Consider the following 22,518-nt stretch of genomic DNA (forward strand, 5'->3'; position numbering starts at 1 on the left):
AATAAAAGCTATGAGCTTCAAATGTTTATTATGTTTGGTGTGCCAGTAGTGGCGTAACTTTAAAGCAGCAATGTTTGTGCTTGCTGATGCAGTTGCAGCCTACAGAACTCTTGATCACTTTGTTTAATCTGTGGTTTAACCCCTATCTATGATGAATCTAGGGCCATTGCAGAATAGAATGGTACCCAAGAAACAGGCAGATCGAGAGATTAAGGGAGAGAGTGCAAGGTAAGGTGGAAAAACACATCATAATAGGCTAATAAATAATATCAAGTAACCTTAGACAAATATTTAAGGTTAAGAAAAACAGGAAATCCATCTAAAATATTCTTTGAAATATGTTATTAGGGTTGAAAGCAAGGGCCTAATGAAGTGTGTGTGAATGTGAAAAGTGTATTCCAAATTACTGGGTGTCAACTACAACAAATTGGTGGATCATGCTTTGTTAAATCATCATATACACTTCATTCCTTCACATAAAGAAAGCAGACACCTTCAGGAGATCAGAAATGTATCATTTGTGTGAAATGTTTGTCACTTATTTATTACTTACTTCATTATCTATCATCTTCAGATTCAGCTGACAGGGTTAGGTTGTTTGTTTGCAGATGGGTCAAAGAGAATATTGTTTTCCAATCAGCAGAGTCTCAGCTGCCTGTGTCCTCTCTCATGAATCATGTCTTATGTAATAGTGTATCTGGAGGATATCACAGTAGCACTGGCACACTCCAAACTGTGATTTTATAATTAATAGTTCCCATTATGGTCTCTCACAACGTATATCTCCCTGACATTTATCCAAAAAAAATAAATTAAATTAAATTAGAAAAAAACATGATTGGTGTTTTTTTTGCTTTGTGGTGATCATAAATCATAGCTTATTAGCCCTCACATGTATATCTTTTTCACCCTAACAAATAGACCATGTCAGTGAATATGGAGTTGAAGTTAGGCCACACCCCGGGCTTTTTTTGTTGCACGGCTCTTGGCACATAAAGGTGGAGCGGCTGGAAACGCACTGGACGCACTGGATAGCAGAGGAACTGAACAGTTGTAGTGTGTCGGTGAACCTGCTGCCTTGCAATACTTACAACAGACTACGTATGGAAAACCAACAGGCATTAATAGCGACGAGGCTTCCGTCCTGCGGTGGTTTTTAAATACTTGAGGTCGCAGAAGTGCGCAAAACACTGAACCCACAGTCCTCTTTCCGCTACACGTGAACGTAAGTTTGCTTTTTTCCTCTACTTTGAGATCGCACAGATATACTGATACTATAGATACAGTATAGTTTGTTTTTAATGTAGTTTTAGGCTACACATGCACTTAGTGTCAAATGTGGGAATAGAAAAGCATATGTGCGCAATAGCACACCTTAATTGAAATGTCTTTAGGCCACTTGTCTTTTTTGTAGTAATCAACATGTTTTTATTGAATTGATTTCCTTGTATAGGCTATCAAATAAGTCCTCTCTGTGTGGATAAAATCAGAACATCCTACATACACAATGGCATCTGTGGAGCAGGTTAACAGTTTTATATTGTGTGGATATTCAGTATGATGGCATTAAGAAGTCATGTTAGGTGCAGTCTGTCTGACATATGCGTGACATTTGAACGCGGTTATTTTTTTTACAGAATATTTTGGGATAGACTATGAACAGAAAATGTTAAAGGTTTCGTCAAATTATTTAAATTCATCTTTGCTTGTTTTCACCTCGATCAAAATATAGGAAAATAGGAAAATTCAAAGAGAAGAAAGAGAGGCTGGATGAGTGATAAGCGTAATTGTGCTTAAATGATCAGTGCTTTGCATCGCATTTAATATATTTACATGAATATTATTTACATGCTGTTATGTCTCTTATACAAACATGTCATTCCTTGTCTATGATTACAGCTCATCTTTTATGTAAACTTGTCAGTCACATAGTTGTAAACAATCAAGGCAAACCTGACCTAGGTGGGACATCACAGTCATGATACTGTGGTAAAAAAGGGCTCACACAACAAAGATTTGTCATAGGTGACCTTTGTTTTTAGTTTTCAAATTGTTGTTGACTGAGAAACGAATATTGTTGTTATGATATAATTAGATTATCAATTACATCATTAATAAATCTGAAAAAGGTTTTATCTTCCTATTCTCATGTTATGAAAACAAAGAATTCTGAACAGCAGATTGCCATTTGTAAATTGTTGTTGCATATTATCACGATTAGATGCACTCTAGGAAAACATGGACTTGTGAATGAGTTTATGCCATGTAATATTAGCTAAATGGACTGTATTCATAAGTTCCACGTTCCTCATAGTGTGTGAGCTTCATCTTTCCACCTCACTGATTTGAAATGCGAAACACACTTCCATATATGCATATTACTTCCTGTTGATGAGCTGTATTAGAGACATTGTATTACTCATTCAGGGAATGTTTGCTTCTTTTGTAACACAAATGTGTTTGGATGACCGGCGCCTACTTCATCGCCTGTGATACATCCATCTTGAACCTGATTGCCTCTTTTTGCTTTACTCTTGTTATCAGCACTGATCTTCACAGTGGATGAGTACAATGCTGCTTCCTCTGCAAGCTTCAGAAAATGAACGCCACTCTGTGTGACTCTGCAGCAACCATGTATCACCTGACAACAGACCACCAACTGAACGCTAGCTGCAACAACTCCTTGCCCTTTTCCAACTGGACAGTGAGGGATGATGCCCTGCAGTTGCCCACATTCACCACAGCAGCCAAAATCAGAGTGATTATTACCTGCATTCTATGTGGTATATCTGCCTTTTGCAACCTTGCTGTGCTTTGGGCGGCACACAGAGATGGGAAACGCAAATCCCACGTCAAGGTGCTGATAATCAACCTGACGGTGGCTGATCTGCTGGTCACCTTCATTGTGATGCCTGTGGATGCCGTGTGGAACATCACAGTCCAGTGGCTCGCTGGGGACTTTGCTTGCAGGCTACTGATGTTTCTTAAGCTGCAGGCGATGTACTCCTGTGCCTTTGTCACAGTGGTGATCAGTCTGGATAGGCAGTCAGCCATCCTCAACCCTCTGGCTATCAGTAAAGCCAGTAAGAGGAACAGAGTCATGCTGACTGTGGCGTGGGGCATGAGTGTCATGCTGTCAGTCCCTCAGGTAAGGTCAGGTGTTCATTGATACGGTTTTCATTAGATTAGGCTATAAGCAGGTTTTCACTAAACATGGCCTGTCCAAAAAGTGGCTGGTTTTAAATGCACAGAGGAACATGGTCACTTTCTATACTCTGATGTAATTCTTAATTTGATTTAAATTGTTGACATGAATATTTTATATGCAGTGATTTACAATCTGTTAGTAGTAATAATAATAATAATAATAATAATCAATAATAATCCTTTTCTACAACTGCTCATGAAAAGTATGAAATGTGTGGCTGTCAGTCACCTTCCCAACATCAATCTGAAATGATGATCCCATCAGCAGGAAGAGTTTTTGTTTTGTTAACCTGAATATGTATTAATCGGCATGTGGGAGGTTATGCATGCAAAGATCAATGTGAACAATATTAAGGGGCCATTCATACAAAGAAATGTGAAGCCAGCTGATGTGTTGTGTCTGGCCTCAGCCTGCAGAACAGGGAACATTAAAGAATCTGTTTCTTATTGTGATCAAATTGCATGAAGAGACTAAATCCAACAATGAATTTATCCTGTGAACAGGTATTGTATGGTATGGCCGCTGCCTGATATAGCATATGCTTCCATGGTTTGTTATCCAAAAAGATTTTCAGTAACTGTTTCCATCACTACAATGAATATGGCCAGTAGTTTATTCCCTCTGAGCCATCCGTTGCTCATTTACCATTAGGCTGGATTCTGTAGACTGGCATTTATAAAAAAATTATTGATTGAGATACAGTTTTGTTCATATTTTGTCTAGTGCAGCCAACACACAGGCCTACACCTGAACAAACCTAACCATTCTGAGAAACAGATATCGCAAAACCTGGGCACATAAAACAAAACTATCTGCATATCTAAATAGCACTATAGGTATGTGGGAAAATGTGTTTTCTATAAAACTACTTACACTATTTCATATCCTAGGACAGCCTCTATGGGTGACAGCAGGGCATCCAGGACATGGAAAGTTATCAGTGAATGATGATATGGACACCAAACACATGGGAGTAGCCATGAATGGTGTCTCCATGCCTTTCTAATTATTGTTCCTTTCCCTCCTCAGATGTTCCTTTTTCACAATGTGACCATCATTCACCCCGAGGACTTCACTCAGTGTGCCACACGTGGAAGTTTTGTCACTCACTGGCATGAAACAGCCTACAACATGTTCACTTTTTCCTGCCTGTTCCTGCTACCTCTGGTCATCATGATCACCTGCTACACCAGGATCTTCTGTGAGATCTCCAAACGACTGAAAAAGGACAACTGTGAGTTCAAAAGGAGTCTGAATCGTTGTGGATCAGTTTACTTCAGCGATTAGTTCTTATATAACATAATTGCTGCTGCAGTTTGTTTGACCCTTTTAATAGTAGAAGCACATTTATAAAAGCCAGGCTACGATTGCTCCTCAACCCACACAGAGCTGTGGCTGCTTAAGTGGAAGTGACTGGAATCTCATTCATTGTGTTACTTTGAGCAGCATTACAAAATTCCATTAAAAAAAAATATCCATAGACCACACTGTGCACAGTTTTCATTAAATAAATCTACTGAAGAACAGTGTTGGGAACGTTACTTTAAAAAAGTAATTAGTTATAGTTACTCACTACTTGTTCCAAAAAGTAACTGAGTTAGTAACTGAATTACTCTATGATAAAAGTAACTCGTTTCAGGGAAAGTAACTATTTGCGTTACTGTTAAAAAAAAAAAAGTTGCTATATGTCAAAGAATTTGGATTTTTTTGAGCAGTTTTTTTGTTGTGAGGCAGAAAGATCTAGCTTTTGCTGCTTGGAGGACTTCGCTCCGAGTCCTTCTTTGCTAGTGGATGGCGAGCTATCATCTGTGGTGGAGGTATCAGTGGTTTTGGCCACTAGCTTTGTAGAACGGTGTGTCGTTGTGAGATGCTTCATTAAATTAGAGTTGTTTAGAACGGATGTCGACAAAGTCTTCGCTCCTGGACATAATGTACACATTACATGCACGTTCTTGCCTTTGACCACAATGAATTTGAAGTAGTGCTTATATTGCCACCTTGAAAATGGCAACTTTTCATCGGATTGCTCCTGACTCGCCATCTCTACTGCTTCTTTGAATCTCTGTTTAGCTGTTGTGTGTGGCGCGTGCTGGCATGTGTGTAAAAACACTGGCTCTGATTTGCTACCATGAAACATGACTCTGCCTTAGCCAATCATAATCGCTTACCTCGTTATTAACCCACCTCCTCACTAGCTGTGAGCCAGGGGTGCGTTCGGATTACACAGTTTATTCAATCAATGCATAGTAACGCACCGCATTTAACGTCCAGTAACGTTAACGGCGTTGTAACGACGGGGAAAAGTAATTCGTTAGATTACCCCGTTACTGAAAAAATAACGTTGTTACCTAACGCCGTTCTTTTAAACTGCGTTATTCCAAACACTGCTGAAGAAATAGTCCTTAGATGTGAACAGTGTATTCTGCAGATTATTCAGAGTAACAGGGGCAATGGTTTTCTAAAAAAAGATGTTTCATGCTCTAGATGGCAATGTCTGTCTGTTGATCAGGAAGTCGGTCCATCACTTTCCAGACTGAAATATCTAAATAACGGTCTGATGGATTGCAGTGAAATTCATGATCCCCAGAAGATGATCCCCGGACTTTTTCTCTAGCGCCACCATGAGGTTTACATTTTTGGGTTTTTAGTGACAGGTCTTGACAACAATCGGATGCAATGACATTAAATTTGGTGCAGATATCTATGGTGGTCAGAGGATACATTTTTAATAAAATTGTTGATCCCTTAACTTATACTCGATTCCTGACTAAGACTAATGACGTTCCTGTCAGCCTCAGCTTTACTTTGTGTTTAGTGCTAATTAGCCAACGTTAGCATGCTAACACACTAATGGTGGACATAGTAAATGTTATACCTACTAAACATTCACATGTTGTCATTGAAAGCATGTTAGAATTTAGCGCAAAGCATCGCTAATGTGACTGTAGACAGTTAAAAGTCAGAAATCTCACAGACCAAAACCTTATAACCTGGCCCAATAAGACTCAAACTATCTGCGTTATAAGTGAGCCACTATAGTTTGTAATTTGGGTGATCCAGCCTTTTAAAGTGCATCACAAAGCAATTCATGTGTTGTACTTACACTTGATAACAGCTGTTATCATCTGGTCACAAAAGTCACATTAAAAAAATTGTTGTACCTCTATCTTTTTTCTACCACATCAATCTAAAAGTGAACCACTCCTAATTGTGAGGTTTATGATTATCTTTTACACAAAATTTGAATGCAAAAGGCAATACTAGCACTACATTTTGCATATTTTAAACAGAATATTTGTTTGCTTACATTTAAGCCTTTTATAATGTGTCTGTCATCTTTTCTGCTCCCAGTGCCCTCCAATGAAGTGCATTTGCGGTGTTCAAAGAATAACATCCCCAGAGCCCGGATGAGAACTCTAAAAATGAGTATTGTGATTGTCTCGTCTTTCATTATCTGCTGGACTCCATACTACCTGCTGGGCCTCTGGTACTGGTTCTTCCCTGAGGACCTTGAAGGGAAGGTCTCCCACTCACTGACCCACATCCTGTTCATCTTTGGGCTCGTCAACGCCTGCCTGGACCCAGTCATCTACGGCCTGTTCACCATTCACTTCCGTAAGGGGCTCCGGAGGTTTTACTGCAACGCCACCACGAAGTCCAACCTGGACAACATGACGGTTTTAACTGCATCTTTTACTTGTGCTACCAACTCTTTGCCACTGAAAAGAGAGGTGAGCCCTGCCAGCCAGGACAGGTTCATGTTGAGCAGTGATGATAACCACAGCAAAGCAGAGTTGACGTCAACAACAAGCAGATTTTTAACAGCAGACAACGATGCAGAGAGAGATCCGAAGCAGTCCAGCCTTGAGAGCATCATATGAGGAGAGTACAGGGTGGAGAAGCTGTTTTATTTAGTTTGATTTATTCAGTGTCTGACGGTCTGTGTGTCATTTTGGCTTTTGACACAAATTGTAACATGCTTCTGTATAAAACACTAAAATCATTTCCTTGAAGAGGGGAAGCTTCATAAAATAAGTACACACATGACAATACACTAACATAACAAGCTTCTGCTATAAAGAAATGTAGATGCTCTGTACATTGTATCTTGTGGTCATCTTGAAATAAATGTATTCACTGGTGTTTAAAGTATCTATTGTGAATCCATTACTGTTGGAAATGTTGCTGATTTTCAAAGGGTGCAGTTACAACAAGCCATGTGGAGAAATAAATATTTATCAACAAATATAGCTGAAATTGTGAGAATGCAAATTCCTGTTCCAGAGCAATGCCATGCAATTTCTGTGCAGATCTCTCATGCAAACACACTTCTATGTCTGTAGTGAATTGAAGCAGTAGGATCCCTGATGGGACTGCTGCTGCTAATCAGTGATGAGTCATAGCGTCCAAATGGAAAGGCCATTTCTATTTGATTGATTCTATTTCTAATTGTGACAAATTGTATATGTGGCAGAGATAACAAACAACTTTAAAATCACCCTCAGCTCTATGGGAGAAAAAACATTTTTCTTATTTTGTACAGAATACAGAATGGTTGAGACTGGTAGGATCAAGTGCAGTGACTCGTGCTTGAAAAAGTATTTAATCCGGGCACAGGGGTGTATTTCAGCCCTCCAGAGCACATGGCTGAATGAAATGAATACACTTCTATACTGTGGCTACAAGCATCATCATTTAACTGAGTTAAGAAACTGTAACCATTCTTTAAATTGATGCCTATATATATCATTAACTTCTTCTGCATGCATTTACTGAAATTGAGAACACCAAATCATTTCATTTATAAATACATAAATGCAGTGTGCCACCATGATTAAAAAAGTGGTTCTTATTTTTTATTTATTTAAAATGTGCAATGTGTTCAGCTATCGGCTGCCATACCAACATGTGAGTGGTATACTGTAGATTATTCTCATATCTAACTCTTGGCAAAAGGCGAAAAGGCGTATTTCCCAAAATGTCCAACTACTCCTTTTATCAACTTCATTTCATCGTTTCAGCATTTATTCATTTTATGTAACAAAAAAGTTCCAAAGTTTGTTTTTGCCTGTTATAATAAAAGAAAATGTTGATGAAGCAAACATGTCACAATTATCTTACTAAATAACATCAAACTCACAGCAAACAGTGACAAGGATTAGAATAAAGTCTCTGCCTCTTTGTAGGTGCTTAATTTAATTTAAGAGGCTGTTGCTTCATTGTTTTTATTGTCTGATTTTCTTTTCCCCGGTACAAATCTGATATTGACAATAACACATGAAAGACTCTTTGAATAGAGCCCCTGCGCTTTCATTACGCTCTCAATGACGTTTGGCCTTTTGGTATCAAGCCTCAGTAAAGCTTTTTAGAAATTCAAATAAGCCTTTCAAGCACATATTAAAATCTTTATCAGTACCAGTTCCTGGATGGAGTACAAGTGATGCAACAATGTAGTAACATGTTTCTACGGCAACAATAGGAGAGATGCCATACAAATGATAAAAAAGTGCTCCACCACGAGTACATTCTGGCACAAGAATTCCCATTATTGATCTAAATCTAAATCAATCTAATACAGAATCTAACCTAGTACAGAAAGCCAACCAGGAATCCTTTAAAGGAACACGCCGACTTATTGGGAATTTAGCTTATTCACCGTAACCCCTAGAGTTATACAAGTCGATACATATTCTCAGGTGGAAGAATATAGTACTTGGGGCAGAATGATTTGCTTTGCAGCAAGCCTGTCTGAGAATATAGTTCCCGGTTTGTTTACGGTTAGAAGATGGCTATGTCTCATGTTACGTTGTTTTTTGTACACGCTGTGACTCTACAAATCACAACATGTAAATAGGAACATGGTGGCATTATTTTGTCACTTTGTCACAATTCGGAGCAACAGGGTTACTGGAACCATTCACCTACATGATCTGTGCTAGGCTAAGCTACCGGTGGAGCTGTCAGACAGCGTTACACCACGCACGGAGATGAGAAGGGTATGTATCGACTTATCTAACTCTGGGGGATACGGTGAATAAGCTAAAGTCCTAATAAGTCGCCGTGTTCCTTTAACAGCCACACATTGCTGACTGGTTATGGATGAACAATATGCTCTCTAATAGATTAAGATCGTCTGACCCATCACACCTATTTTCAACTAATTTGCTGTCACCCTGGTACTCAATAAATATGGAGTAGCTGATTATGCTCCCTTGAATATGAATGTGTCAGCTTGGCACACACAAAACTACAGCACTCAGCTACAAATGCTGCCCACCAGTCTCCATTGTTCTTATGTGTGCATAAACCTGAAAAGCAGGGTTTCTGCCTTTGCTTTTTTACAAAGAAATGCCTTCAAAACTGAAATTGATTCATTATTTTCACTTTCCATTTTGCTAAATATTGGGATAACTTCTCAGTAGGATCAAGGGGTCAAAGAGTTGAATCAAACATTTGTTTTTCTTTCCATTTTATTAAAAACTGTATCAGTGGCATGAGACTGTTTAGCTGCCCAAGAACATACCTCTTCTTTTGTTACTGCCTAAACCCAAACTAAACCTAAACTTTCACAGTATAGACAGTCAAAGCCCCGAATGATTATTTTTTCAAGACTGTTGCATGACAGATTATAAAATACTAATCAAATTAAGCAAAATCTCTGCACCCTGTCCTGGTTTTGTGTGTGTCTTCTGGCATTAAAAACGTGACGTGACGTATGAAACCTCCAAGGACCCCAAAGACAACAAAAAGCCTACGTGCCATGACTACTGAATAAAGCCCAGTCATAATAAGCCTGAATACAGTCATCCTTTTAAAATACATATTAGGACAGCCTTCCAGCACCACAGATATAACTAGAATTACTGCCTCATGGTTGCATTCCTCTGCCAACCAATTTATTAAAAAGGTATTAAGTGTATTTTATGGCGAAACAAGGATGTTTTACACACATCTTCAACCCAGCAGCACAGATCTGCACAATCACCACGGTTTCAAGATTTTCAAAAAATGTTGCCTAATTCAACACAAGAAACAATGTCATTCTTTTTTGTATGGTAAGACAAATACAAATCTGTTTGATTTGTCTTAAAAACAAATGAAACTGGAGATTCGGGCTATGTTGGTAATGTACGGTCATGTTTGGACCTGTGGGGTATACCTGGGGTAGTATTAAACATTGTATGCAAAACTATGTTCAAGGCAATGTCTTCAGATGATTCAAACACATTTAAGTATATCTTTTTCACTTACTTTATACTTTTTTTTAGTAAGTAAGTAACATAAATACAGCATATATATATATATATACACACACTACCGGTCAAAAGTTTGGGGTCACTTAGAAATTTCCATTCCACTCCATTATAGGCAGAATACCAGCTGAGATCAGTTGCATTGTTTTTTTCTTTTTTTATCCAGGGCAGCAGTTTTCAGATTACATTATGTACTTATATAATTGCAAAAGGGTTCTCCAATGTTTCCTCAGTTAGCCTTTTAAAATGATATCAGATTAGTAAACAGAATGTGTCTTTGGAACATTGGATGAATGGTTGCTGATAATGGGCAATGTAGATATTGCATTAAAGATCAGCCACCCACTCAGATCAGCTGGTATTCTGTCTATAATGGAGTGGAATGGAAATTTCTAAGTGACCCCAAACTTTTGACCAGTAGTATAACTTTTGACCATATATATATATATATACTATATTGCAGCAATTTCACATATTCATAATTCACAAATTACATCTGTGTGTAAATGAGCACTTTGTGTCGAGGAGAATAGTGCAGTAAAGGTGTTGGGAATTAAAAGAAGCATTACATAAAATGAACACGCACACAAACACTACATACAATAGTACCTCTGTACAAAAAAAGATTTGTTGCTGTTCTTCAGCTGGCTGCAGCTCTGCTGTGTCTTTGTTGCACCATCACTGCAGTTTCATGTAGCTGCTTCCATGTCTGCATTATAGCTTTGTTCCTTTCTTCCACAGACAGCGCTCTGCACATGAAAACAATAAATACAGGACAAGACTTTACTTAACCTTAACATTTAACTATGAATTGTTTGTGCTTTGTCCTTAGGGCGGGAGTCTACATATCATCGGACTCATCTTTGGAGTAGATTTTCAAAAAAGAATTGCACACCACACATTCAGATTATAGCTGCCTGCATACAGACAAAAATAATGCAACCTTTGGTGGAGGTAGAGATTGCAGGTTTCCTCTAGATTAACACAGCTCAGTGTGTTTTGTTGTCGTGGAGAGTCTGGAAGTGAAACGACATATTGCTTGATGATGTCAGCCTCTCCAAAACGGAAGAAGAAAAGCTGACTCTGGCTTCCTTCTTCAGAAGAAGGACTGCAGCTGGGGTTCTGGTCACCTGCATAAGACATGAAAGCATTTTGTTAAATAGTTCCATTTCTTTTTTGCATACATATCCATGTTAATATGAACTTACTGAAAGTCATACTCTTCTAGAACGTCACCAGTGATTATCCTGCTATTTTGTAATGCAAAACTGAACTAAAATGTCGCTTTGGGTTTACCTTGTATGAACAGAGTCTGCTGTTTGCTGTTCAGAGCATAAACAGGATTGCAGGGTGTGGCAATCAGATGAGTTGTAGGAGGAATCAAGAAGCACACAGTGGTTTTGTTGATGACATCTTGGAGGAACATTTTTCCATTTCTTTGCACCACAAGTGACTAGTTGAGGCAAGAAAAATAAGACAGCAGGACCCAAAGAGTTGAAAATTATAACATTGTAAATTCCTTATTGTATTATGACCTTTAAACTTTTTATCAACAACGTCAGTGTGTTTACCAAACTCTGCAGGAACGGCACTGATGCAGTGACAGTTGGGAGGTCGCCGCTGTCTTTTGGCCTGTAGAGATATAGGAAATCATGTGTGAAAATGTTTTGTTTGATACATATATAATTGCATTTCATTTGACAGGAAAAAAGTTAGATGCATACATTAAATATGGAAGTATGTCAAACTCAAGCAACCTTTCAGAGAGCTGCACTGTGCAGGATTGTGCCCCTCGTCCTGTGGTGACTGTATGCATTGCTCCACTTTTACACAACACCAAAAGATAGACTTTTGCTGCAGTAAAAGTCAGGGAATCATCAGGAGAGTCTGGCCAGTAATCCACAAATTGCATCCTAAAGAAGGCACTGTCTGCTGCTGACACCAAGACAACAGACAATGGAGACCCTGAGAGAAGGATAAGAAAATGAGAATCAAACCGGCCATAACCATGTTTATATTGCAAACCTCTAACAAGCAAAAATCAAGTCTGTTAGCATGTCAGTCACACACACACACACACACACACACACACACACACACGTGTTGCTGCAGCCTTCAACGATTCATTCTCATTATCGCTTTTCAGTCAAGTTTCTTTCCGGGAAATCCAAAATATATCTCACAACTAACTGAGACGAAGAGCTCGAATAAATTCTATGAAGTGTGAAAGTAGAAATATTTAGGATTTGCTCACCAGACTGCCTGTCCCACACACACGCCAAAGCATCATCAAGCCCAAGAGCTATGTAACGGGTGCATCTACTAACAGCAGAGCAAAGGATTTCCTTTGCATTTGGCCACAACACATCTGGCATGGGTTCCACATCTGCTTCAAAAAGAGAAGGGTCAAAACAAGAAATGTATGCCAATTACCACCTCTAGGACAAAGGAAAAAGTCAATTAGATGTGAGCTATTAACAGCAAGGCAGATTCATCACTGAACAAATTAATATCCTACCTGGTTTGTTCTTTGGTGCTTTTTGCAGCAAATACTGAAGAAGATGATGGCTGCCACCCCACCACACACAGACAGCAATAGGCAATCCAGCTGAGAAAAGGTTAGAGACTAAAGATGACATTAATAGGAGCATGGCAACTACTTTTGGCACATTGTTTTGTGTAAAGGGCTCTGAAACAGTACTAGCCAATCATAGAAAATTCACATATTCAACACGCACATTTCAAATACTGGAAAACTAAGCTAAACCGTCCGCCCCTCTCCATTACAAACCTGGCTGAGACTTTGCTTTACTGTCACCAGGAAACTGACCACAAGGCAGAAGAAAGTGCTGGGTGGGACGTCTGAAAAAGATTCCATGTAACTGATATGACAGAAGAATAGGGCTGAGCATCTGCATGCATTTTAATGGTTTACATAATTTCCAGGCGATATTACCAATGGTACAATTTTGGTTTCAGAGGAGTCAGGGGTCCTAAGCCCGACCAAAATATAAAAAGAAACTTAAAAGGCTAAAAAATATTTCATTCAAATACTTCAATCAAAGACAATGTATTAGATGTATACAATCTACAACAGAACTCAGCTGTGAAATGCTGATTGTACTGTATGTGTGTACACTTTATCGTACCTTGGGCTTTCATCAGTTTCCTTTGTTTTTCCAGCACTTGTATCAAAAGACTGTTCCTCCCATTGACGACTGCTGCTGGTGTCTACATCCAGAGCCAAACAGTGCGTAAAAAAGTCTGTCATTTGCAACACCTTAAGGGGATCATCTAATGCCGTCCCTGCAAAACATCAGAAACATGCTGGGATATTGATTCTTACCTGGAATGTGTACTTCAGTCATTAAAACAAGAGATACAGTATGTAATCACCTACAGAGATACATACAGGCAAACACCTCTGCATCAGTTACACACACCCACAATGCGCACACACAAAATGGATTTCTGTTCTGTTCAATCAACCAACCACACAATGGTTACATACATTGCTGTTCTAGATTCAGTTATACCTGCTGGAATTTTGGGTGGCTTGATTTTAATCACCATAGCAACTGGAGACAATTTCACATCCAGATCTCCGGATAGGTTTGGGTCCTGAGGATAAAAAAATAAATTCATTTTTTTCTTTTTCTAAAAATAACAAAAAATGTAAAGTTATTGAAGTTGCAATTCAATGACATATTTGTATGTATCTGACAGCAGCTAACCCTCATGTTGTCTTTGGGTCAAATTTGACCCTTTTTTAAAAGTTTCTATAGCAGAAATTTGGGTTTCTTTCACCCTCATTGCCCAAAAGTATCACCACCGATGGTTCCATGAAACGCTCTTCACAAGTCAAAGGAAGGATCAGTTCACAACTAGCATTGACTTTTGGGTGTTTTATTCAATTTGATAGCATTATTCTGGCTAAACTTTCTGTGATTATCCATCAACATCCTCTGATCTTCAATATTTGTCAAAATAATTCATACTTTCTGCTTTTTTCAACTAAAAAATTAGATATGATTTCATATAGGCTAGATGAGGTTGATTGACCATAAATTCCACAAAATAAATAATGGTAATAAGTTACTGTTAGTGTCAGGCCTACTGGTGGTAGTGGGGGGGAAATGCTAAAAAAAAAAAAAAACGTTGAAAAGAGACAAAAAGTTTTTAAAAAAGCAACGAAATAAGTGACAAAAATATCAAAAGTGTTAAAAAAAAAAAAAAAAGTGTTAATTTCCAATTTGGACCCGGAAGGGCAACACAAGGGTTGAAATGGCATACATTCAATTTAAAACTAGGAATCCCCAAAAACCAGTGGATACACTATCAATGTTCAAACCAGCCTACCAATCAAATTCTGTACAATATACCTACCTGTTCTCTCTCTCTCTTGTCTAACTCTTTCAGCCATGTTTCTGAGGGAAAGTGATAGACCTCGAGCCAAACAATACTGTTACCTGGTAGAGATGTGAAAGCCATGTGAATCACTATTTGAATGTGAAGTTTTTAAAATCATATAATAAAAATAGCTCAATCTAGTCACTACTTACAGCTGATTGACGCAGCTCCATAATCTCCCCCTTCAGACAGTTCAAATGTCAAGCAAATGCTCCTTTTGTTGATATTTTCCTGATATTGAAATGATTATTTTGAATCTGTTATTTTTCATATTACATAAATTCAAAAGTGAATATACACAACCTTTTGCAAAAACTGCTTGATTTATCCTCAACAAATTTTCTTGTGGCGAAAGAAGAAATTAAGATTTCTCCTGTATTTTTTTCTTTTTTAAGAACAAAGAAATTGGTGGTGGACAAACAGTCCAAGGTGTACAAGGTGTATCTGGAGAAATTACACTGACAATACGCACCATGATGTTAATAACACTGAGGAGGTGAATGCCTTCACGGTGATATGCCAAGACTCTGGCAACACCTGTAGTGGAAGATGACAACAGCTGATGTCAGTATGACAGGGTATCCAGTTTGAACCTTCCTTTCCTCTAATTAACAGGTATTATTGTCTCAGTGCAGTTCAGTAATAATTCATGACGTCAGCATCAAGCGAGAGCAGTGGTCTTCAACGTTTTTTAAACCAAGGGCCCCTTAACTGAAAAAGAGACGGAGCAGGGACCCCCCTACGACATATTGTATAAAATTAAGTTGCGTATTAAACTAGGCCTATAATTATGGACAGGGCGGCCTAAAGCCTTTATACATGCCTTTTTTGCATAAAATACTAAGAAATTAAAATAATAATTTTTGGCGTGATTTTATAAATTATCTTTTTATGTTACACTGTGTATGTTTCAATGTGGATGGCTATCTTAGTGACTACAATATAGGCCAGTAAGCCTATCATCATTGGGGATTTATATTTGCTAATAATATGTTGGATTCATGTTACAACATTTAAATTCTTTTCAAAAATAAACAATAATTTGGAGGCCCCCCTGCAGTAACTCTGTTGAACCCCCTGTTGAAGATCGCTGAGCTAGAGCATTCCAAGTGTACACATTATAATAAATCTGTATTTGTTAATTTGCAAAAATCCGACTATCTACATGGTTAATGCAGGAAAGGATGAATGAGAGAGGCGTACTACCCACCCATATCATCAACAGTGCCAAGCAGATAGGCTCTCTCAGCCATTCTGGTCATTTGAATAGATGTTATTTCCAGTGTGTCCTGCAGCCACTCTGCAGCACAGATCAGAGAAGATGCACACCACACAGACAAGCCCTGGGAGTGACCCAGGCTGAGGTACTTGCCGTCTTCCGAGCACGCCAAGCAGTTGGTGCTCTCTGGAAGCTAATGGATAAGTCACAACAGCGAAAAAATTAATACCCACATTTCCTTTGGAAAACACTGATCTTTTTATTCAATAGCCTTCAGTAGCTATTTATTGTCATTAGTAGATTAAAAAGCAAGGGCTTTGTGTGCCTGTAGATCCCCTTTGGACATATTTATTATTGTGCTAGGGGTGAACATATTATGCAATTTAGAAAGGGTTTTGGCAGATGGTTTGTCAAGTATGTTACATTTAACATGAATTCCTTTCCAGAAATAACCCAATAACTTTAAACTCCCCATCTGTACCTGTGTTGCACTGTATAGTTCCAAACTAGGCGTTTTCTTTCCGGATGTTTCTGTTTTGCAAGCTGCCTCCATATATGTGTCTTGGGTACCTTCTCTGGTGTACATGGACATCCTACGAATACATAATAAATACAAACATGTATACAACGTATTTTGTTTTGAATTTTGTATTTTCAATGGTGTTTTCAAGAGATCATGGTAATCTACAGGACTTATCATTAATACTCTACGAAAAGATTGCACACACTTGCCCCCCTTGTCTCAAATTATGTCTAACCATGCAGATGTATATGCAGTGGTGGAAGAAGAAAAAGTACTGTAATCTTTTAGTTAAGTAGCTAAAGTTCCATGTGATAAAAATACCCCATCACAAGGAAAGGTTCAACATTCATACCAAGGACAGATAACAATTATTATCTAAACTATTAAAATTCATACATTCATCATACAGAATTGTCCTTTTAAGAGTGTTACATTATATATTGAATTACCAATTACTGATGCATTAACGTGTAGGAAGTATTTTAATGTTGAGCTCATTCTAACTGCTTTGTAGTCTCATCTGTAAAAAACACATTTTGTAAGATGATCATGTGTTTTGTAAAGTGTGAATCTGCATAGTTATTAGTTGTCAACTGAACGTATTTGGAATAAAATCTGCAACATTTGCCTCTGAAATGTAGTGAAGTAAAAGTATAAATCAGCATGAAATAGATATAACGTTACTCGAGTAAAGTAACGTTACATCAAAACTTTACAGAACTGTCCAAAAATTACAGTAAGCTAGCTAGCTAGCTAACGTTACACGACGCTGAAGTTGGCATCCAATTCGCAGCTTCTGATTCGGCAGTTAAGGGAAAATTTAAGGGGAACTTAAAACTGTCCGATTTACATTGCTAAGTGACTGATCCTCCGTTTTTTGAACCTCTTACTGTATTGAATGAGTGTTAGTCATTAAGGTAAATTATTAATTAGTTGGAATGCTGTTCAGCAGCATTCCAACTATTGTTATCCTGTTCTTTATAAACTTCTCCTTATTCCCTCTTCCGTACGTTTTTTGGCTCTCTGTAACTTCTGCATACGTTGAGCTATTAAAACCATTCAACTTTTAAAATGTTCAGCTCTTTCAGCTAATAATGGGACTTCTTCAACTTCTTTTCTACTATTTATACTTTTTAAAATATTAAGCTTTTTATGACTTTTTTTTAACATTGAAGTCAATGAGAGCATGCTTCAAATCCTTCAAATCTTCTTCCGCTCCCAAAATTTTCAGCCCCTCCATACTTTCACCTATAGGCGCCAAACAAACTTTAAAATGTTCACAAAAACTTCAGGTATTAGGCTATATCTTTTCAGTTTGATATCTTTTACAGTTTTTGTGAAAAAGCTGTTTAAGTTTAGTGATCATTTCAGGATTTTTCTGCGTTTCTAATGAGTGTGTGTGGCGTCTGCCAGAGTGGATGATGTCATCGCTAGAGTGCAGCACCTTAAAAAAAATATCTTTGTCCCCTCTCTATAAATTGCTCTCACGCCCACAATATCTACTTGTCATACACAATTTATACATCAAAACGTAGGTATTTTTGTCTAGTTTCAGCCAATGTGCTCAGTTTTGATACGCCTTATACTTTTGGCTCGATGAGCTTCCAAACGACAAGAGTTCCACATCTCCCTCCATTCACGGCCATGTTAAATGTCCTCCACATTTCCCAGCGAAACGCAGAGCGAACCACTTTTTTTAAATCGCTGATATGCCCACATTTTTAAGTTTATCAACATAAATTTTACATGAATACGTTCACAAAGGCCTTGTGGTGGTCAGGATTACATCATTTCACCGATAGCCCTTATCGTTTTAGCAGTCTGAGGCTTTATTTGAGAGCTTGCTCTGTGTCTTTGAATAGCTCCAGTGGGGCACAGGTGACAGTTTCAGCAGGTGACACGGTCGTTAACCTGATTAAAGATCAAAGAGATCTCATCACAGACTTCAAAGGGTGTTTTCACTGGTCATACGTTACCATGACAACCCTTTCACAGACAGTTGAATTGAATACTACAGGCAGTAATATGAACATTAGTCTACATCTTTAGTGTTCCACTTCTGTCTGACTGTCTCTGTCTCTCTGTCTCTGTCTGTCTCTGTCTCTTTGTCTGTCTCTCTGTCTCTGTCTGTCTCTCTGTCTGTCTGTCTGTCTCTCTCTCTCGGTCTCTCTGTCTGTCTCTGTCTGTCTATGTCTCTCTCTGTCTGTCTATGTCTCTCTGTCTCTGTCTCTCTATCTGTCTCTGTCTGTCTGTCTGTGTCTCTCGGTATGTCTCTGTCTCTCTGTCTGTCTGTCTCTGTTTCTCCCTGTCTCTGTCTGTCTGTTTCTCCCTGTCTCTGTATCTCTCTGTCTCTCTGTCTGTTTGTTTCTCTCTGTCTGTCTCTCTGTCTGTCTCTGTCCCTCTCTGTCTGTCTCTCTCTCTGTCTCTCTCTGTCTGTCTCTTTCTCCCTGTCTCTGTCTGTCTGTTTCTCCCTGTCTCTGTATCTCTCTGTCTGTCTCTGTCTCTCTGTATGTCTCTGTCTCTCTCTCTCTCTGTCTTTCTCTGTCTGTCTCTGTCTCTCTGTCTGTCTCTGTCTCTCTGTCTGTCTGTTTCTCCCTGTCTCTGTATCTCTGTCTCTCTCTCTGTCTGTCTATGTCTCTCTGTCTCTGTCTCTCTGTATGTCTCTGTCTCTCTCTGTCTGTCTCTGTCTGTCTCTCTCTGTCTGTCTCTGTTTCTCCCTGTCTCTGTCTGTCTGTTTCTCCCTGTATCTGTATCTTTCTGTCTCTCTGTCTGTCTGTTTGTTTCTCTCTGTCTCTCTGTCTGTCTCTGTCTCTCTCTCTCTGTCTCTGTCTCTCTCTCTGTTTCTCCCTGTCTCTGTCTGTCTGTTTCTCCCTGTCTCTGTATCTCTCTGTCTCTCTCTCTGTCTGTCTATGTCTCTGTCTCTGTCTCTCTCTGTCTGTCTCTGTCTCTCTCTCTCTCTGTCTTTCTCTGTCTCTCTCTGTCTGTCTCTGTCTCTCTCTCTGTCTTTCTCTGTCTGTCTCTGTCATCTCTGTCTCTCTGTTTCTCCCTGTCTCTGTCTGTCTGTTTGTTTCTCTCTGTCTGTCTGTCTCTGTCTGTTTCTGTTTCTCCCTGTCTGTTTCTCTCTGTCTCTCTGTCTGTCTATTTGTTTCCCTCTGTCTGTCTGTCTCTGTCTGTTTCTGTTTCTCCCTGTCTCTGTCTCTCTCTGTCTGTCCATGTCTCTCTGTTTGTTTCTCTCTGTCTCAGTCTGTCTGTCTCTGTCTGTTTGTTTCTTGTTTTTCTTCCCTCTTCCGTACGTTTTTTGGCTCTCTGTAACTTCTGCATACGTTGAGCTATTAAAACCATTCAACTTTTAAAATGTTCAGCTCTTTCAGCTAATGACGGAACTTCTTCAACTTTTTTTCTACTATTTATACTTTTTAAAATATTAAGCTTTTTAACACTTTCCTTTAATATTGAAGTCAATGAGATCATGCTTCAAATCCTTCAAATTTTCTTCAGCTCCCAACATTTTCAGCCCCTCCATACTTTCACCTACATTTCTACATAAAGAACCTATGGTTCTCTCACACTGTCTCGCACTCATTAGCAGGTGTGGTGATTAATGATCAAAGACAGGCTTTATAAGTGCTAAAGGAACATTCATGGTCTATACAGATGATAGTGTAGTGAATAGGGCACATACCTTTGGTGTGGGAGATCCTGGTTTGAATCCCACTGGGGTACATCAGCCCATGTGTCCCTGATCAAGGTGGCATTTAACTTTTTCAACTATTCTCACTGCTTCAACTTATTCTTACAGATTTAAGCTATTCAACCAGTTTAGCTTTAACAATTCAGCTATTCATGTTTTATTTTGGCTCTCCTCTCTTTCTCTCCTCTCTTCTCTCCTTCTCTCTGTCCTCTCTTTCCTTTTGTTCAGCCCCATTATTTTTACCTAATATATTTCACATCTCATATCAGCTAGATTGATGCTTTTTCGTTCTATGCAGTGTCTGATAATAATACAAAGTATTTCTTCTTTCAGCCGTTTTAGGTAATTCATTTCAACTTTCATCTTTGACAGTATTACAGTTCAGCTTCAAGCTTTTCTAACAATGTATTTTAGCTCTTCACTTGGGTAATGCAGTTTAGCTTCCAACTCTAACAATTTTCCTGATTTTTTAGCAGTGTAGTGCATTTGAGCTTTAAGATTTTTTGTACTATTTGTTTCATATTTCTGCATTTGTGAGTGATTATCAGTTAGAAAATATACTCAGACCTCACAATGTTCTACGTCTTTTGTCATTATTCAACTTTTGAAGCCAACAGTTCAGTTTAGCATAAGCTTTTAACTTTTTAATGAAATTCATACGTATTAAAACGATTTCCACTTTTTCAACTCTTCTCACTACTTCAACTTCTTCTTACTGATTTAAGCTATTCAACCAGTTTAGCTTTAGCAATTCAGCTATTCAGCATTCCCACGCATTTTCCGCAGGAAATGCATTTTCTATAGAATAGAATGTGTCTTATTTTATCAGTAATTATGATCAAACAAAAGAAACTGTAAAACATCATTAGATAATGTATTTATATACTGTATGTACATATTTACATATCTAACCCTATAACATATACAACAGAATAGAAATAGCTAAAAACTGAAAACATGCCACTCAGTGACATAACATGTTTGAGAATTGTCCTTCACATGAGGAGCAAGATCCCGCGGATCCACGCGACTACGCAGGTGAAGTGTGGCTCCCCGTGTGAAAAGCCCTTTATTCCCACAATGGGGACATTCTCACTGTTGCAGCATCGAGGGAAAGAGATAGCTTCATATTTCACTTCCTTTACGACAACTTTTAACATGTACAAGATAAACATGAGCAGGGGCTAAACGGCTTTTCAAATCCAACATGAAAAGTATTGGACAGTTTGAATAAAAGTAAAAAAAAAAATATGTTATTGTGGTAAATGCACATCTTAAATATTAGGTAGTTGCTGAGCACACATGGTTATTGGAGTTACAGAAAATGGCGTCCCAACTGGCGCATACTTGGGTGTACTGCTCTTGTGTAAAGACATCCATCTTTTTCCTTTCCATATTTCGTAAAGTGTTCTTTCTTTGCCATATTTTAGGAATCATCAGAAATCATAACATTCATACTGTATATTCAAACATAAACAAACTGGTATACGATAGCAACAATAGAATCAAAGATAGAATGGAATAGAATCAATAACCATTTGGATTGAAAACATAAGAATACATGTTGTTGTTGTTGTCATAACGACACACTATGAATACTGGGACCCAACTTTAGTTCTGACACAAATTCACTCAGACAGCAGTTGGTATCAGAGAGTCATTTGACTGTGACAATCCAAAGGTGCACATCGCAACGAGAGAAAAGACACTGGTCAGCAGAATACGAAGTTGGAAAACATGGAATTCCACTCCAGAGAGATTGAACCGCAAATGAATTTCTATCTCAGTTCACTTGAAGAACAAGTACGGTGTGAACTGAAGGACAGCGAGGCAAGGCTCACCCAATGTGAATCTGAGGGAAGAGTTCACCTGATCATCCGAGAGGACTTGCTGGCCAATGTCCTCGATCAGCTCCAACAACAGAGAGAGGGCAGCACTTTGAGCCATGACAAAAAGCTGATGCTGAGGGAGATGTGTGACTTAAAAGTTCAGCTTGCTGAACGTGTCCCCTCCCCCAGGGAAACAGAGTATCTGAAATCCCAGCTGGGAAAAATCAGCAACAGACTACGAAAAACCCAAAAAGAGCTCGACCTGCAGTACTTCATTACTGAAGACCTGAAGGTCGAATTGGAGCAGATGAAGAGAGAGAAGGAGGCCTTTAAAAATAATGTGGAGACTCAGAAGATGGAGCTTGGTAAAGAGAGACAGATGCTC

General features: G+C 38.6%; 2 protein-coding genes across 3 annotated transcripts in view; one reads left to right on the top strand and one right to left on the bottom strand.

The window, feature by feature from the left end:
- The first annotated feature begins 973 nt into the window (after positions 1–973).
- On the top strand, positions 974–7,360 carry LOC116037646 (putative gonadotropin-releasing hormone II receptor). 2 transcript variants are annotated; one of them, XM_031281616.2, is made up of 4 exons: positions 974–1,225; positions 2,545–3,148; positions 4,238–4,442; positions 6,560–7,089. In XM_031281616.2, exons 2-4 carry the CDS (start codon positions 2,600–2,602, stop codon positions 7,087–7,089), a joined length of 1,284 nt encoding a protein of 427 aa, XP_031137476.1. In that variant the 5' UTR covers positions 974–1,225; positions 2,545–2,599. The 2 variants fall into 2 exon arrangements, with proteins under 2 accessions (XP_031137476.1, XP_031137477.1); XM_031281617.2 differs by lacking the exon at positions 974–1,225 and having other exon boundaries at positions 2,600–3,148; positions 6,560–7,360.
- Positions 7,361–11,059: 3,699 nt separating this feature from the next.
- wdr93 (WD repeat domain 93) overlaps positions 11,060–22,518 on the bottom strand; it is a 136,738-nt gene continuing 125,279 nt past the window's right edge. Inside the window, exons 2-16 of the mRNA XM_035999323.1 lie at positions 16,572–16,683; positions 16,082–16,283; positions 15,344–15,408; positions 15,024–15,102; positions 14,848–14,930; positions 13,998–14,082; positions 13,611–13,767; positions 13,253–13,323; positions 12,980–13,069; positions 12,716–12,847; positions 12,219–12,426; positions 12,033–12,093; positions 11,758–11,914; positions 11,405–11,591; positions 11,060–11,210 (exon numbers count right to left, since the gene is read on the bottom strand). Coding sequence (XP_035855216.1) covers positions 11,102–11,210; positions 11,405–11,591; positions 11,758–11,914; positions 12,033–12,093; positions 12,219–12,426; positions 12,716–12,847; positions 12,980–13,069; positions 13,253–13,323; positions 13,611–13,767; positions 13,998–14,082; positions 14,848–14,930; positions 15,024–15,102; positions 15,344–15,408; positions 16,082–16,283; positions 16,572–16,683 — 1,798 coding nt within the window. The 3' untranslated portion in view covers positions 11,060–11,101. The remainder of the gene's footprint in view (positions 11,211–11,404; positions 11,592–11,757; positions 11,915–12,032; positions 12,094–12,218; positions 12,427–12,715; positions 12,848–12,979; positions 13,070–13,252; positions 13,324–13,610; positions 13,768–13,997; positions 14,083–14,847; positions 14,931–15,023; positions 15,103–15,343; positions 15,409–16,081; positions 16,284–16,571; positions 16,684–22,518) is intronic.

This window comes from Sander lucioperca, chromosome 3, assembly GCF_008315115.2.
Source record: "Sander lucioperca isolate FBNREF2018 chromosome 3, SLUC_FBN_1.2, whole genome shotgun sequence".
Classification (NCBI taxonomy): Eukaryota; Metazoa; Chordata; class Actinopteri; order Perciformes; family Percidae; genus Sander; species Sander lucioperca.